Genomic DNA, 14,637 nt, shown 5'->3' with positions numbered 1-14,637 from the left:
CTCTGTGCTTAACGGTCACACGGTTTATACTTCTGTTTATAGTTTAGAAAACTCTTTAAGATTCAACTTGTAGTCCTTGAATATGGACCTGTCCTCCCTGCTAGAAAGCAATATCTTTGTGGACAAAGCTGGACCTTACCCCTTCCAGTAAGTTCCAGGCCCCTAAGTCAATGCAGGGCATGCAGTGTGTGATCTGTGAAGGAATATTAGTTGATCAAGTTTGCAAAAATATGTGCCCACAGGCAAGCAGTGGGCCCACAAGTTTCATCTGGTCATGTGACCACTGTCTCAGAAGATGCATGAGCTCAAATGACTCAGCAAAAATTTACTGACGGGAAATAAGAGCTTCAGAAGCAGACGCTATTAATACTGATCTAAAACACATGTGTCTGGAGCCCCAGCTCAGGTTTTCCATAACACATGCCAAGGGTCTGCAGCCTAATACTGTGCCCCCGAGGGGCTGATGAACAACAGGCTCCCTCCCTGCCTCACTGAGGGCACTGAAGAGGCCTGCAGAGCTTTGAGCCTGCACACGGAGTTGTGCCTCCCTTATCCAAAAAATCTATCTGCCTGGATTTTCCAGATCGTGGAAATTTGTCCCTATAGACACCCAAACTTTTCAAATTAAAATTCATTTTGATAAACAGTTTCCAAAAGGAAGAACATAATCCCACTTTCCCCCCTTCTTAAGCTTTCATGAATGTTATTTGATCACTTCTGGCTAGCTCTGGGTTGACATCAGATCTATCAGTTCCTATTTTTCCCACAGGATTGCCCAACCAACGACTGCCATTATACCAGCAGATAATAATACTACAACAACAGCAGCAGCTACCATTTATGAGCGCTTCCTACGTGCACAGCACACTGAGAGGCACTCTGCATACATTATCTTACTTCGGCTTCACAACAGCCCTAAGAGGTAGATGTTATTTTCGGGTGTGAAAAACTGAAGAGCAGGGACGTTAAGGCACTTACCCACGGTTACATGGCGAGTGAAATGATGGAGACAGGCCCTAATCCAGGTGGTCGGCTCCAGAGCCCGCACGTGGCAAACCCTTACTCTGCTGCTTCCCTCGGCACAAGTTGGCCAGAAATAACGTGACTGACTTGTCTGGGGCTATCCTGGTTTTAGCACTGAAAACCCTCCATCCGGGAAAAACCACAATAGTTGGTCACCCTCACTTGAGAGCAAGAAAACACTCACCATAACACTTGGCTCTTGGAGACCAGATGTTCCACTGTCAGTGGTCCATCCCTAGCCGCTGAGGACAGGGAAAGAACCGTTAACCAAGCAAGTCAAACCAGTAGGGCCAGACAGACACAGGGGCTCCCAAGACAGTTATAATGTCACTCTCCTTGAAAGCAGATTTTGTTCAACACAGTGAAGGTTAGAAAATTCTATGAATAAAAATCATATACTTCTTTCTTCACATTCAAAACAAGAGAATGGCTACTTACACTTATTGTGGGCGATTTTCTAAGCTAGACTGTTTATGAGGTATGTTAAAGAGCTTATCGTTTAGGCAATAAAAGATTTTTTTAAAACCTTCATTTCCAGGAAACAGCATCTTAGGAGCCACGCATTATTTAGCTTCACAGGTCAGCTGACGGAAATGTGACTCCAGTCTTGACCTGTGGACACAAGCAGGAGGAGGCTGAGGCCGGCCTGCAGTTGTGCCCCGCTGCCTGCATGGAGGCATCACAAAACTGAATGCTTCATTGAGAAGACCCTTCCTTGCAACAAGGAACCTCTTACTTCCACTGAAAAGCTGTAAGTGAAAGCCTGAGTTAACTGACATCACATTTCTAGTTTATTCCACTTGGGTTTTAGTACTCCTTCAAAACCAGTATCCTAGGCAATGTCCGTACCACTCCTGGGGCCTCCTCCCTAATCTGCCTGGTCCACTGGCCTGAGAAAAGTGGATAGGCTTTGTGACCACCTTTTCCTCAAAGACCTTTTCCCAATATTTTGTGGCTGGGAAAGCTGAGGTCAACAGCAATCTGGCCTCCAGAATGGTGGGGTTGCTGTATTTCGAGGGTGTTGCTTCCACAGAATTCTAAGTGCTCCTTTGAGACTCCAAGGTTAACTTCCTGGCAAAACAAAGTGGAGTGACCTTCTGCCCTGTTTCTTGTATCTACACAAGCCAGGACATTATCTTGGCAGGAACACTTAATATTTTAGGGAAAGAGAAGAGGCAGAGGAAAGCTGACCACCCTAATGGCAAGATCGGTGCTGCCCTCTCTCCTGGAGCCCCTTGGCTTGTCTTGGACTTGCTATGCAGCAGTGTCCAGCGGGGACTGGACACAGAGCCATGCCCTTGGGGGTGCCCTTGAGCCTCCCCAGAGGGATTCCCAAGCTCCAAGCAGGCAGTGGGTGTTTGTTGGGGGAGCTGGGTTTACTCTTCAATGAGCTAAATGACTCCTTTAGGAATTAGAAACCAAATAGTTTGAGGCTGCCAGAAAAGATGACAAATTTGCTTTTCCTTAACGAAACCAAAAACTGTTCCTTGGAAAATTATAAAGGCGTTTTTAAAGGACATTGGGGTTCACATTTCTGTTCATTTTATTTTTCATTTTCTTCTTAAATTTAACTTAATTTAGCTATTTAGGAAATTGCTTATTAAAACCAAAAGATCAAGATGTTTTTCTCCCTTACAGCCAAATGTGATCTGTTTTCCTTCATGGGAAGAAGTTTTCTTTCATAGCATCTTCAGGAGGGACGTGGTCACCTCTCCTCGGTGATCTAGTGCTGCTTTGGCTCAATCTCCATAAATACTATTATTTAGTTTGTGCTTTTCCCAACTTCCACCTACCTGGCCCATTTATGGGCTTTTAAACCTTCCAGGAAATTTCTGTAAATTGCCACTGACACAATATTGAGAGCCTGTACGAACACCTTTGTACTGTGGCGGGATTCTAGGTGGACTCAGCTATGGCCCAGAGCAAAATTAGACCCTGAAACACACTGCAGAAGTCTATCTTCCCCGAGGGTGGTAAAGGGGTACCCCAACTTATGTTCTGTTCGATGACCTCAGTGTCCACGTAGAAAAACCTGCTCAGACCATTTGATTTATGGGACTATAGGAAAAACATGCTAACCAAAGAGGACAGACTCAGAAATGGTCAGGCGTTTTCAAAGTAATAAAATCTGATTTCAAACTAAGTAAGCTATAATTTCAGTTATTTGTGCAAGGTGTTAAGCCCCAAAGTATTGATGACATCTTGAAATTAAAAAAAAAAATACTGAAGTTATGGCCCCTTCCAAATGGACGTACAGAGAAAAAGCTATAAAACCCTTCTTCTCTGGCCCTTTACATTCAGTTTAAGGCAAGTTAGATACAGTTATGCTCATCGTTCAGATTCCGTATTCTCAAATTTGCATACTCGCTGAAATTTATTTGTAATCTCAAAATGAATACTCTCTGTCCTTCTGCGGTCATTAGCAGACACGCGCAGAGGAGAAGAAAAGCTGAGTCACCCAATGCACGTATCTCTAGCTAAGGTCTGAGCAAGGAGAGGCGGACAGAACAGGGGGCTGCTCTACGCTCTCTTACTGTAAACAAGCCTTCTTTTCACGGTCTATTTAGTGTCACGTTTTTCACGTTTTCGTGCCTTTTTTTGGTGATTCCACTGTTTAAGGTGACTCCCAAGCACGTGCTGAAGTGCTGTCTAGTGTTCCTAATCAGAAGACAGGCTGTGATGGAGAAAATGTGTGTTAGATAAGCTTCGTTCAGGCATGAGGTGTAGTGCTGTTGACCATGAGGTTAATGTTAATGAATCAGCAGTATATCATAAATAAGGTGTCTTTAAACAGAAACACATAATAGATGGTTATATATTGCTTGGATGATGAAACTTGTGATCAGAGGCTCGCAGGAATCTAACCCTGTATTTCTACCAGGAGTGATGGTTCAGTATTCACTAATTCGATGTTCACAACAACTTTATAGAACATAACTACCACGAATAATGAGAATCGACTAATTCCTCAAGCTTATAACTGCCCTTTTAAGGGAATTTAACTTATATAGTATCCCTTTGTTGCTAATGTCTGTTCACCCTCACTTATTAGGTATCTATTGTGTGGAGAACATCATGATAGGACCTTAGAGGGTCCAGAGATGACCAAAGCTAACATCTCTGCCCCCCAGAAGCTTCTGATCCAGCAGAAGAGAGAAGAATTTGGATTGATGGAGCCTAACAGCCTGAGTTAGGAATACAATCACAATCTTCAAAACTGAAAAATCTGGTTCATTGCCCCCTCCTTCAGCGCTTTTCTCACCTGGCTTCCAGGACGCCACACTACATCCCTGGCCTATCCCTATCAGTCTCATTTGCCCCACTTTTCCTTCACTGCTAAATGTCAGGTGTCCTAGAACTCGATTCTTGGATCACATTCTTTTCTGTCTACACTCACTTCTTTGGTCATATTATCTGGCTTTCTGATTTTAAATATTAACTATACATTGGTGACAACCCCTGACCTCTAAATTCACAGATCCACCTACCTGCCTGACTTCTCCATTTGAAAGTCCAAGGGGCATGTCAAACAAAATTATCTCAAACTCCTGATATCAGCTTCTGATCTCAAACCACCCCAACCTGCTCCTTCTATAGTTTTCTTTATGTCAAATAAATGGCCACTCCATCCGTGGCGAAATTTATTTTCTAAAACCAAATCCTGCGACAAGATATCTACTCCTGCGTGCTCTTCCTACTCCCCCATCAAGAGAGGGAGTCTATTTCCCTCTGTCTGACTCTTGGCAGAACTCTGTAACCGTCTTTTTTTTTTTTTTTTTTAAATTTATTTATTTATGGCTGTGTTGGGTCTTCGTTTCTGTGCGAGGGCTTTCTCTAGTTGTGGCAAGCGGGGGCCACTCTTCATCGCGGTGCGCGGGCCTCTCACTATCGCGGCCTCTCTTGTTGCGGAGCACAGGCTCCAGACGCGCAGGCTCAGTAGTTGTGGCTCACGGGCTTAGTTGCTCCGCAGCATGTGGGATCTTCCCAGACCAGGGCTCGAACCCGTGTCCCCTGCATTAGCAGGCATATTCTCAACCACTGCGCCACCAGGGAAGCCCTCTGTAACCGTCTTGATGCAATAAATATGGCAGAAGTGACACAGACTGCCATGGTGAGGTCATAAAAGTTGATACAGCTTCTACCTGGCTTGCTCTCTTTTTGGGGCCACTCACCCTTGGACCTTTGCAACCCAGCAACTATGTTGTGAGGAAGCCAAGCAGCCACATGGAAAGGCCACACAGGGGTGACCCAACCTCAGCTCACAATCAGCATCAATCACTGCACATGTGAGCAAGCAAACTTTCAGATGATTTCAGCCCCCAACTTCAAGCTGCCTCAGCTGACTCAAGTGAGCAGAGACAAACTGTTGCCTCAGAGCCCAGCTCAAATTGCAGATTTGGGAGCAAAATAAATGTTGCTATTGTTTATTCCGCTAAGATTGGCTTGTTATGCAGCAACAAAAACCTAAAACACTGTTCTTCGCGCTGCCCAGTCCCGAAACTTTGGAGTCACCCTTGCCACCTCTCTGTCTCTTGTAGCCCAATTCCAATCTGTCAAAAAATTCTAACAAAACATGTCCAGGATCTGACCTCTTCTTAACCACCTCCATTGCTATCAAATTTTCACCATCGTTCCTCATATGAGTTATTTCAATAGCTTCCCAACTAGTCACCCTGCTTCCAGGCTTGCCCCTCTTCAATCTAATCCTCGACACAGCAGCTAAAGTGATCCTGTTAAAGTGTAAGTCGGATCATGTTAACTCTCTAATCAAAAGCTCAGATGGCTTCCCATAACACTATACAATTTGCTGCCCCCTCCATAACCTTTCCGTCCTCATTTCCTACGGTCCTCAGTCCCCGGGTCCCACTGGCTCCTTCATGCTCCTCACACACACATGTCTGTTCCCACATGGGCCTTTGCACATCCTTCACTTCCCCACCTCCTTCAAGTCTTTACTCAAATGTCACTTTTTGGGGGAGGCCTTCTCCCACCACTCTATCCTCCTTCCCTGCTTTATTTTTCTCCATCGTACTCCTCGCCACTCACATCAGTTTAATTATTCATCTGGTTTCTCACTTGCCACCACATTCCACCACCTCCCTCACACACAGAGACCCACAGAACACAGAGGAAACTGTTAGCTCCACGGTGACAGGGATTTCTATTTACTCACTATATTGCATCCCTAGTGTCTTAAACAGTACCTGGTACCTGGTTGGCACATTGAAGGCCATTGATAAACATCTGTTGAATAAATGAATGGGATTAAATGCTTTGGTTGAAGTCATATCATCTAAGCAGCTTTGGGAGAATCTGAACCCAATTCTTTTGCTCTGGCTTTTATACCAAGTAATATAGTTTCAGCTACAATAATAGAATAAATCAATAAAGAAAATGTACTATCTTATGAAACAAGACATTCAGAAATGTTTCTAAGGTTTATTATTTCAGCAGCACAATTATGGTATCAAGGACCTAGGTTTTTTCTATCTTTCCTCTTCACATTATCTTTAATGTATGTTATGGACTGAATGTTTGTGTTCCCCTAAGATTCATAAGTTGAAACCATAACCTCCAATGTGGGGTTCTCGTGATGGGATTAATGCCCTTATAAAAAGAGGGGGAGACATGGGATCTTTCCCTCTTTGTGCACCTACCAAGGAAAGACCATTTGAGGGCATAACCAGGAATAGGGCCCTCACCAAGGACCTGACCGTGGTAGCACCCTGATCTTGGACTTCTAGCCTCCAGAACTGGAAGAAATAAATATTTGTTGTTTAAGTCACCCAGCCTATGGTATTTGTTATGGTAGCCAAAGTAGACTAAGACAGTGCAGCAGATTGTATTTCACAAAGATGGCCACACCTATATATTTCTCCAGATCTAGGCAGGGGATTGTGACCATCCCAATCCAAAGAGTAAGGCAGAAGTGATGCTATATGAGGCTAGGTCACAGAAAGGATTCAGCTTCCCCTTGGCGCTCTCTCTTTCAGGATGCTTGTCTGGGAACCATGTTGTGAGGAAGCTCAGGCCACACGGAGAAGCTGACATGGGGAGGAACTGAGCCTCCCCTCCAGCAGACAGCACTATCCCAGCCATATGAGTGAGGCATCTTGGAAGTGGGTCCTCCAGCCCCAGGCAAGTCTTTGGATAATTACAGCTGTAGCCAACATTAATTGCAACCTCATGAGAAACACCAAAGCCAGGACCTCTCCCAAATTCCTGGCTCACAGAAACCACTGGAAAGTAATAAATGATTGTTGTTGTTTTAAGCCACTAAATTTCGGGGTAATTTGTTAGGGAGCATTACATAACTAATAACATTCAACATGTTGGCTTTCGTCCTTCATAGTTAAGGCAAAGCTGCTATAGCTCCTGATATCACATCATCATGTCAGAAAATGTGGCAATATTCTAGGAGCAGAATTCAATTAATCTTACAATAATTATCGAGCAACCAGAATCTTCTAAATTCAAATTTGGACACAGGAAGCTCACCAAGAGCTACCGAACTGTCTGGTTTTTTATACTCTTTTCAAGCAAGGGCTATTCTAAAATATTTTAGACAAGCCACATATCTTTACAACTAGCAATCTCGCTATTGAAACCCCACTGGTAGCATCCATTATGCCAATTAAAAAGCCACTGCTTTCATCAATGGAAACCTATTTCTATGCCAACTGGTAAAGCAACTGCTATTGATCAGAGATAAAGATCATGGAAGCTCTTATAGTAGCTGCTTCTGGAATACAGGCCTCCTAATTAGAATGCTGGCTTGCCACCTTAGGGTGTGAATTCCCGATTAGGGCAAATGATTGTACCTAGAGTATAATGTAAACTACATGCATGAGAGCACACTGGCTGTGACGAAATATTTTAAAATATATTTCAGACCTTACAACACCCAGTGTGGCTCTTTTTTCTCAAGTTCATTCCTACATCCCCTCTTAAGCATCCCCTGCAAGTCTCTACATTAGTTTTCACTCACTTCTAAGGAACCAGATCCACCCAAACACAGGAATGGGTTTCTTTTCTGATACTCCCTCTAGAAGGAGCTGCAGATACCCTGTCTAGGCTCTTATATCAGCTAAATGCAAGCCCATTTCCCAAGCAAGGCAGTAATCCTTGTAGGCAGTTCAGTCCAAACCTATATTCAAGAAGGACATACGCTGTATTTCTTTAACTGCCTCATCACTTGCAATCAGAGTCAGTGATCCTCATTATGGGTACAGGTAGGATTTGATCCCTTGGAGCCAACCACATTAAGGCCAGGACCGTGTTACTCCTTAATGGCTGTCTTCTGGTTTTCACAGGAGACATTGAAAAATTCCCACCAGGTACCTACGTTTCCCTCAGTCTCCATCTGGGGGTGGACAGGAAATGTCCTCTTCTCCCAGTGGCAGAGGTCAGCTGAGGTTTATCAAGCCATGTGGATGCCTTGGCGTTGCTAAGGAACATGGAGAGGACAAAAAGCTGAGCCGGCAACAGCAGGGGCTGTGAGGAGTAACCCCGGGAGACAGCCTGTATTCCAGCCCCACTTCATGGTCTTAGACCTGCTCCTTAACTTTTCTTGGCCCCTACATTTCCTCATCTATAAAACAAATGTTCTCTAGATCCTTCTTCGCTGGATAGGCTAGTTCTAGCTACATTGACTATTACTTCTGGACAAACCTGGCAGTGCTCCCTTCTTAGTTGTTCCCATTATTATTTCCTCCCTCTTTCCCCTCCATCTCTCCCTCTCTTCCCCTATCCTCCCCTCCTTTCCCTGTCTTTTTTTCTTTCCACATGTATAGAGTATCTACTATGACCTCAGAACAGCCGCTGTCCTCTAGGAACTCATCATCTGGTAAAATACATATCAATAATAATTACTATTATTTCAGTGAGAATAAATACTAAAATGCACTAATATTTACTGAGCTCTCACCATGTGCCAGATATCATGCTATGTGCTTTTCATGCATCAGCTTCTTTAATTGAATTCTCACAGCACCTCTCTGTGGAAGGAACTGTTATTCCCCTTTGACTTTCAGAGAAGTCAAATGATGTACCTCAAGTCTGTCTTGCCCGACAGAACTTTTTGAACAAATGAAAAACCACAGTGCAACATGACAAGTGCTATCTTAGTGGTATGTACAAAAGCAGAAAAGCTGACAAGAAAGAGAGAAAAAGGATCTCCCCCTACGTGAATCTGGAAAGAAGGTACACGAATGGTACCTTCGAAGAGGGACCACTGAAGAATGAGAGGGACTTTACCTGATGGAGAAGGACCTGAGTGCCAGATTAGATTAACTCATAACTTAGAAAATGATAAGGAAGAAATAAAAAATGTCGCTGTCATCTAATAATATCACAATAACGGAAATTACTGGGGTTTTCTTTAGGCTAAATATTAACACAGATGTTGCACCATTTTTTTGGCCAAAAAAAATAACCACTTCATTATTTCAATTCTTGCCTCATTTCCTCCTTTATTCTAAGTAATGCTGCCTATTTGTTGAAAGGATATGAGCCTTCTCTCTTAGGTTCCTGCCTGCCCTTCTCCCAGTTTCCAGGCCATTTGTTTGTTAGTCACGTGATTATTTTCCAGTGCTAAGCGCTTGAGCATACTTTACTTCTTAAGAAACATTCTAGAGCAGGTCAGGGAAACCCCTTCACTTTCTAGGAACACTGCAGCTACGTGAAGACCTTAGGTGACCGGTTCTTCATTGAAATTCTGGCTTTGACTTACACCCAGTCACACATTTCAAGTCAGAAAGTGTGGAAATGTGACTTTTTTGCTGCTCAGCACTCATGCCCTTTTCTTAGATGAAGGGAACTCAGTTTTTCTTGGAGAACCACTTCTCCCCCAGTCTCAGGCCAAGGGCTTGAGAGTAGTTACCTGCCCCAGGCCTAGCTGATCAAGGTCACAGTCATACCACCTGACTCATGCTGAGCCAGTGAGCATCACCAGCCTTGGAACTGTCACCGGTCCTCCTGGGAAAGAGAAAAATTCTTCCCACTTTGGTAACAAGCTGGTGGGATATGAACGTGGCATCACCAGCGCTTATCTTTGTCACCGCTTGGGCAGAGCCAACCTGAAAATGAAGCTAACCCAGTGTCATCTTTCTGCTCAGGCTGGTTAATGCCCTTCATGGCTTTCTCCCTCCCCACACAAGAGGCTACAAGTGTCACTGCAACTGGTCACTAGCAGAGGAGCCCCTGATAGGGGACACAGTGACCACTGATACTGCCTTTATTGAAGAGGTCAGTGCTGTCCCTCACCCTACCTTGATTCCCCACATCCTGGTAGAGATTGCATAACCTCTCCTACTACTTAAAAACCTCTCTCTTGCTTAGTGCGTTACAACACTGTCCTTATGCCCTGCCAAGACCTGCTAGCCCCTTCTTCATGTTCCAGGAAGTACATCTGAGCAGTCAGTCTGGAATTCTCTCCGAGCTGATATCAGCCCCTCCATCAGCAGGGTGGCACAGTCTTATAGCCAGAAGGCCTTAGACTCTGCACCTTCCCCTGAGGCCCCAGGGTCCTCATGCAGAAGAACAAGGTGCCAGGCTTCTGCCTGGATATCTGTGGCCTCAGCACAGATGTCATCTGAGACTGCCTGCTTCTCACAAACCCCAACCTCCAGGAGAACAAGTCGGGGTGCCTGAATGAGCCTACATGGAGAATATCCCTTCAAATCTGCATCATTATGCAATAATGCTATTTGCTGTGTGTGATAGCCCAGCCATCTCTCAGAGCTGATCAACCAGCCTCATGTCAAACCTTATGATCTTCTGTGATGTTACCCTGATTTTCTCTGGTTCATCTGCATCTTACTGAAACTCGTGACTGCTGGTGGCCACCGGGATGTTTCTGAGTCACACTCTGCTCAGCCAGAACATCTAAGATATTAACATACCTGGAAGGACCTCTCCCTGGCCCATTGAAGATCCTCTGGTCTTCTTGGGACACTTAGGAAAATGTCACAACTGCAAAGTGGTCTACAAAGTCCAAGTCTACATTCCTGATACCACACCAACGCTTCCTGCCAGGAGCAAACCACAAGAATAAAGGCCATCGGGTTTCCCAGCAATGCCTTATTTGTGGACATATTGCTAAACAGCCACAGCTGAACCAGAGTTTCAGGCAGGTTTCAACTAAGATTGGTTTGTATTTCCCAAGGTCACTTATAAGCCAATTCTTGGGACTCAGATGCGTTTTCAGTGGAAACAGTGTGACAGACTGTGCAAAGGCCTCAGGTCAAGCCATAAGTGCCTACAGTAACTGTGGTGCCAAGAGTGCTATTTCAACTCTTTCCAGTCACTATTAATTCTATAACTTCTTAAAAAGTGCATGTCAAGCTCCCATGCAGGGTTCTCAGACATGTTTCCCAGCCCTCACATCTTGGCAGCCTAAGAGAATTACCTCCACTGAGCAAACATTCATTCATTCCTACAGATGTTTATCTGTTTTGCACCAGGCACAGCTCTTGGTGCTACAGATACAACAATGAACAAAATGCACCCCCCAGATATTCCAAAATGGGAAAACAAGGTCACCTGCTGCTATACCGGCCAGCATAATGGAGGAAGGGCCACCTAGCCGTTTCTTCAAAAATGACTAGGGTGCCCCAAAGGTAAATTTCCATTTCTACCCTTGAATGCAGAAATGCAGACTCTCAAAGTACCAGTTTTCTACCTTAACAATGTTTAGAACTAGTCTTCTTTTTTTTTTTTAAACAAAATGTCCCAATAATTTAATGGCAGATCTAGAAGATAGCATTTATAGCTATTCCGGGACTCTCCAACAAAAAGCTTTTCCTGGATGCACAGACATTCATAATACTGATCACGCTCAGTCGACAGCTCTGGCTTGTACACGTGGTCACGACGCCCTTCGTACAGCAGAGGAGAGCACGACAGGGTGCCCGGGAGGCATCTGGACAGCACACAGCAAAAGGAAAGGCTGAACTCCCCCCCACAGAACCCCATTAAAAAAAAAGTTTGTCTATTACAAAGTCACGTTTTCCATTTTTTCCGCTTTTTTTTTTCCAGCGATGCTGGAGGGTGTCTAGCGGAATCCGTCCTCCAGGAATGAGTGCAAAAGGGGAGCGCGAGGCTCAGGGACGTCCCCTCAGTGAGCAGATGAAAGGGCCAGCCGGAGACCTCCCATCCGTTTTGGACAAACACACACATACAGAAAAGGATGATTGCCAGCTTGTGTACTTTCACAATGTGATTTTTGTATTTCGAAAGCTTGAATTGTCCTTGATGCTGTCGGTGTGGGTTTTGTATTCCGTAATGGTGTTGGGAGGTAGGTTAAGCACTCGCCGAAGCGTATCCCGGATGCGGGCTGTGGTGGCTTGGTCACTGGCAGTCTTATTCCATACTGAAATAATGTCCTCCCAAAACCGGACAGAGACCACAGCCCCACAGATCTCCTCCCCAACCATGAACTGTTCCCCCAACATGGCCAGGATGAGAGTCTCCCAACAACGGGATGCCAAGCCCTTCCGCAGCTGAATAATCCACTTGCCACCATTTCTATTTGCATCATCCTTCCACATGGGTTTAATTCCTTCTTTGAAGAGATGGAAGTCACTGTGGCCTGTCAGGTCCCCGGGACGTACCATGTGGCTGTAAAACCTCCAGAACTGCTCCACAGAGGCAAAGATGCCAATCTGTTTGATATTCTGTTCGTAGCTCTGTGAGCTGGTGGGACGGCCAGGGGTTCTCCTGGAGTACCAGAAAGTGTAGTTATACTGCAGGGGGTGCTCTGCTGGCCCAGGGACAACAGCCTTCCTCTTGCTGCTGCTCTGACTCTTGTCTCGTTCCATTTTTTCCTTCTCACCATCTTTCCGTGTGCTGTTTTCTTCATTCTGATCCTGGTCCCCACTGTCGTCATCTTTCAATGCGTCGAACTTGTTGTTCATCCTCTCGCCGCCGCCGTCGCCACTGCCTCACTTAGATCTAGTCTTTACATCCCTTTTTCACCTTTGGCTGTTGACCCTTAAATAAACTAGAAGCAAATCATCGAACTAAGAAATATTCCTTCTTCTTCCATGTGTCAGAGAAGATCCTGGGAGATACACAGAGTCTCAGTGAGCTTGACTGGCTTGAGGGCTTCAGGTTCCTTGGGAATTATGAAAGGGCAAGGGTGGGGAAGGGGAAGAGCAGGGTGGGGAAGGGGAAGAGCAGGGAGGGATGGCGACGCTCCTCACACCAGTGGAACCACCAGACCAGGGGATTTCCAGCTAGTCCAGATAGTAAGAAGGAAATGGCATCCTTCTTCTTCCCCACTGCTCTGGGAAAACCTTCTGGGTAGAATCATCTGGACTCTAGCTCTCTAACCTTTGCTCACTTCCTTATATAACTGAGCATCCCTCTAGAAAACTAACTGCAGAATGGAGTTTGCATATTTACCCAGCTCTTTACTCTCTCTCATTTATTCACTCAGAGCACTCAAAGTGTTCCTAAATTTAAAGGAATATTGATAATTTTCAAGTGCTCATTGCTCCTTATAAAGTGGTCCTATGGGTACATCCTCCCACCACGTTTAATGGGGTTTTTTTGCAATTGGTTTTAAAAACAAAACCAAAAAAACCAACCTATTTCCTTACAGAGAGAAAAACAAACTCCAAGAATAACAAATCTCTGTGACACTTTGTAGCTTCTCCTGTTTCCTTCTTAATAGGTTTATTTATATGGATTACAACTTGCATTGACCTTTTTTGGTTTTTTGATTTGCAAAATATCCACAATAAAAACCAGTGACTTCCCAATGGCATCATTAGATCATGAGCTTCCTTAGAACAGAGAGTGTCTTTAGTTCTATTGAGGAGTGTATGATGAAGGGCAAACAAAAAGTAATAACAAAATAAAATCCACCAGTTATACAGATAGCGCTCAAACACTGGCCCAGGCTTTCACGACCAGGGTGTCACATTTTTCTGTTGACCTGACACCAGAAAAAGCAAAGCAATCTTCTGAAGACATGGACAAAATGTTTCTAGAATATGTCTGTTTAAGATTATGGGAGGGGAAAATTATACTTGTTTTATTTGGCAATAATAATTCGACCTAGACGTGTGTAGAGGATAAAAAAATTCCTTCTCCATAACTTTTATTCCCATAGAGAGTGAATTCTCAAAGGTCACTAGAATGAGTTCAGAGACTTGGTGCTGGTAAATAGCATCCCTCTTCCTCCCCGGAGCAAGTGCAGCTGTGTTCCAAACCCCAGCACCAGAAACTTGAGACCATGTGCCAACCCATCACACCAGAGTCCAGCCCATCCTCATTGCTGCAGCTCATGGTGACAAACATTGAGAGGGCAAGTGGAAGTGGCTGGATCTCCTCTGCTTCTTTTTCACCCTTCCATGGGGTAGGATATGGAGGTGAGAACGTGAACAAGTGTTCTGCTGTCCCCGTTAGGAGTCTGAGCGTGGAGAACAGAAGCCCAGCATCTGGCAGGAGATGGCGGCTCAGTGGCCTTTATCCCTGGGAGCCCTCCTGCCATGTCTTCAGACATTTCTGGATTGGAGGGCTTATAGTCAGCCAATTTGATTCCACGTTCTGCAACACTCTACCTTATGACTTTGGACAAGCAACTGAGTCTCACTCTTCTCATTCATA

At 44.7% G+C, this 14,637-nt stretch overlaps 1 protein-coding gene and 1 pseudogene across 1 annotated transcript; both read right to left on the bottom strand.

Moving 5' to 3' along the window:
* The window catches only part of LOC133087083 (phosphoglycerate kinase 1-like), a 109,388-nt pseudogene that overhangs the window by 52,441 nt on the left and 42,310 nt on the right, over positions 1-14,637 (bottom strand).
* LOC133088390 (eukaryotic translation initiation factor 4E type 2-like) lies at positions 12,232-12,963 on the bottom strand. Its single transcript, XM_061186298.1, has one exon. It carries the CDS (start codon positions 12,936-12,938, stop codon positions 12,234-12,236), a length of 705 nt encoding a protein of 234 aa, XP_061042281.1. The 5' UTR covers positions 12,939-12,963; the 3' UTR covers positions 12,232-12,233.

Source organism: Eubalaena glacialis, chromosome 3 (assembly GCF_028564815.1).
Source record: "Eubalaena glacialis isolate mEubGla1 chromosome 3, mEubGla1.1.hap2.+ XY, whole genome shotgun sequence".
Classification (NCBI taxonomy): domain Eukaryota; kingdom Metazoa; phylum Chordata; class Mammalia; order Artiodactyla; family Balaenidae; genus Eubalaena; species Eubalaena glacialis.
Note: the sequence above shows the minus strand (reverse complement) of the source record. Positions and strands in the feature narration are given on the sequence as shown.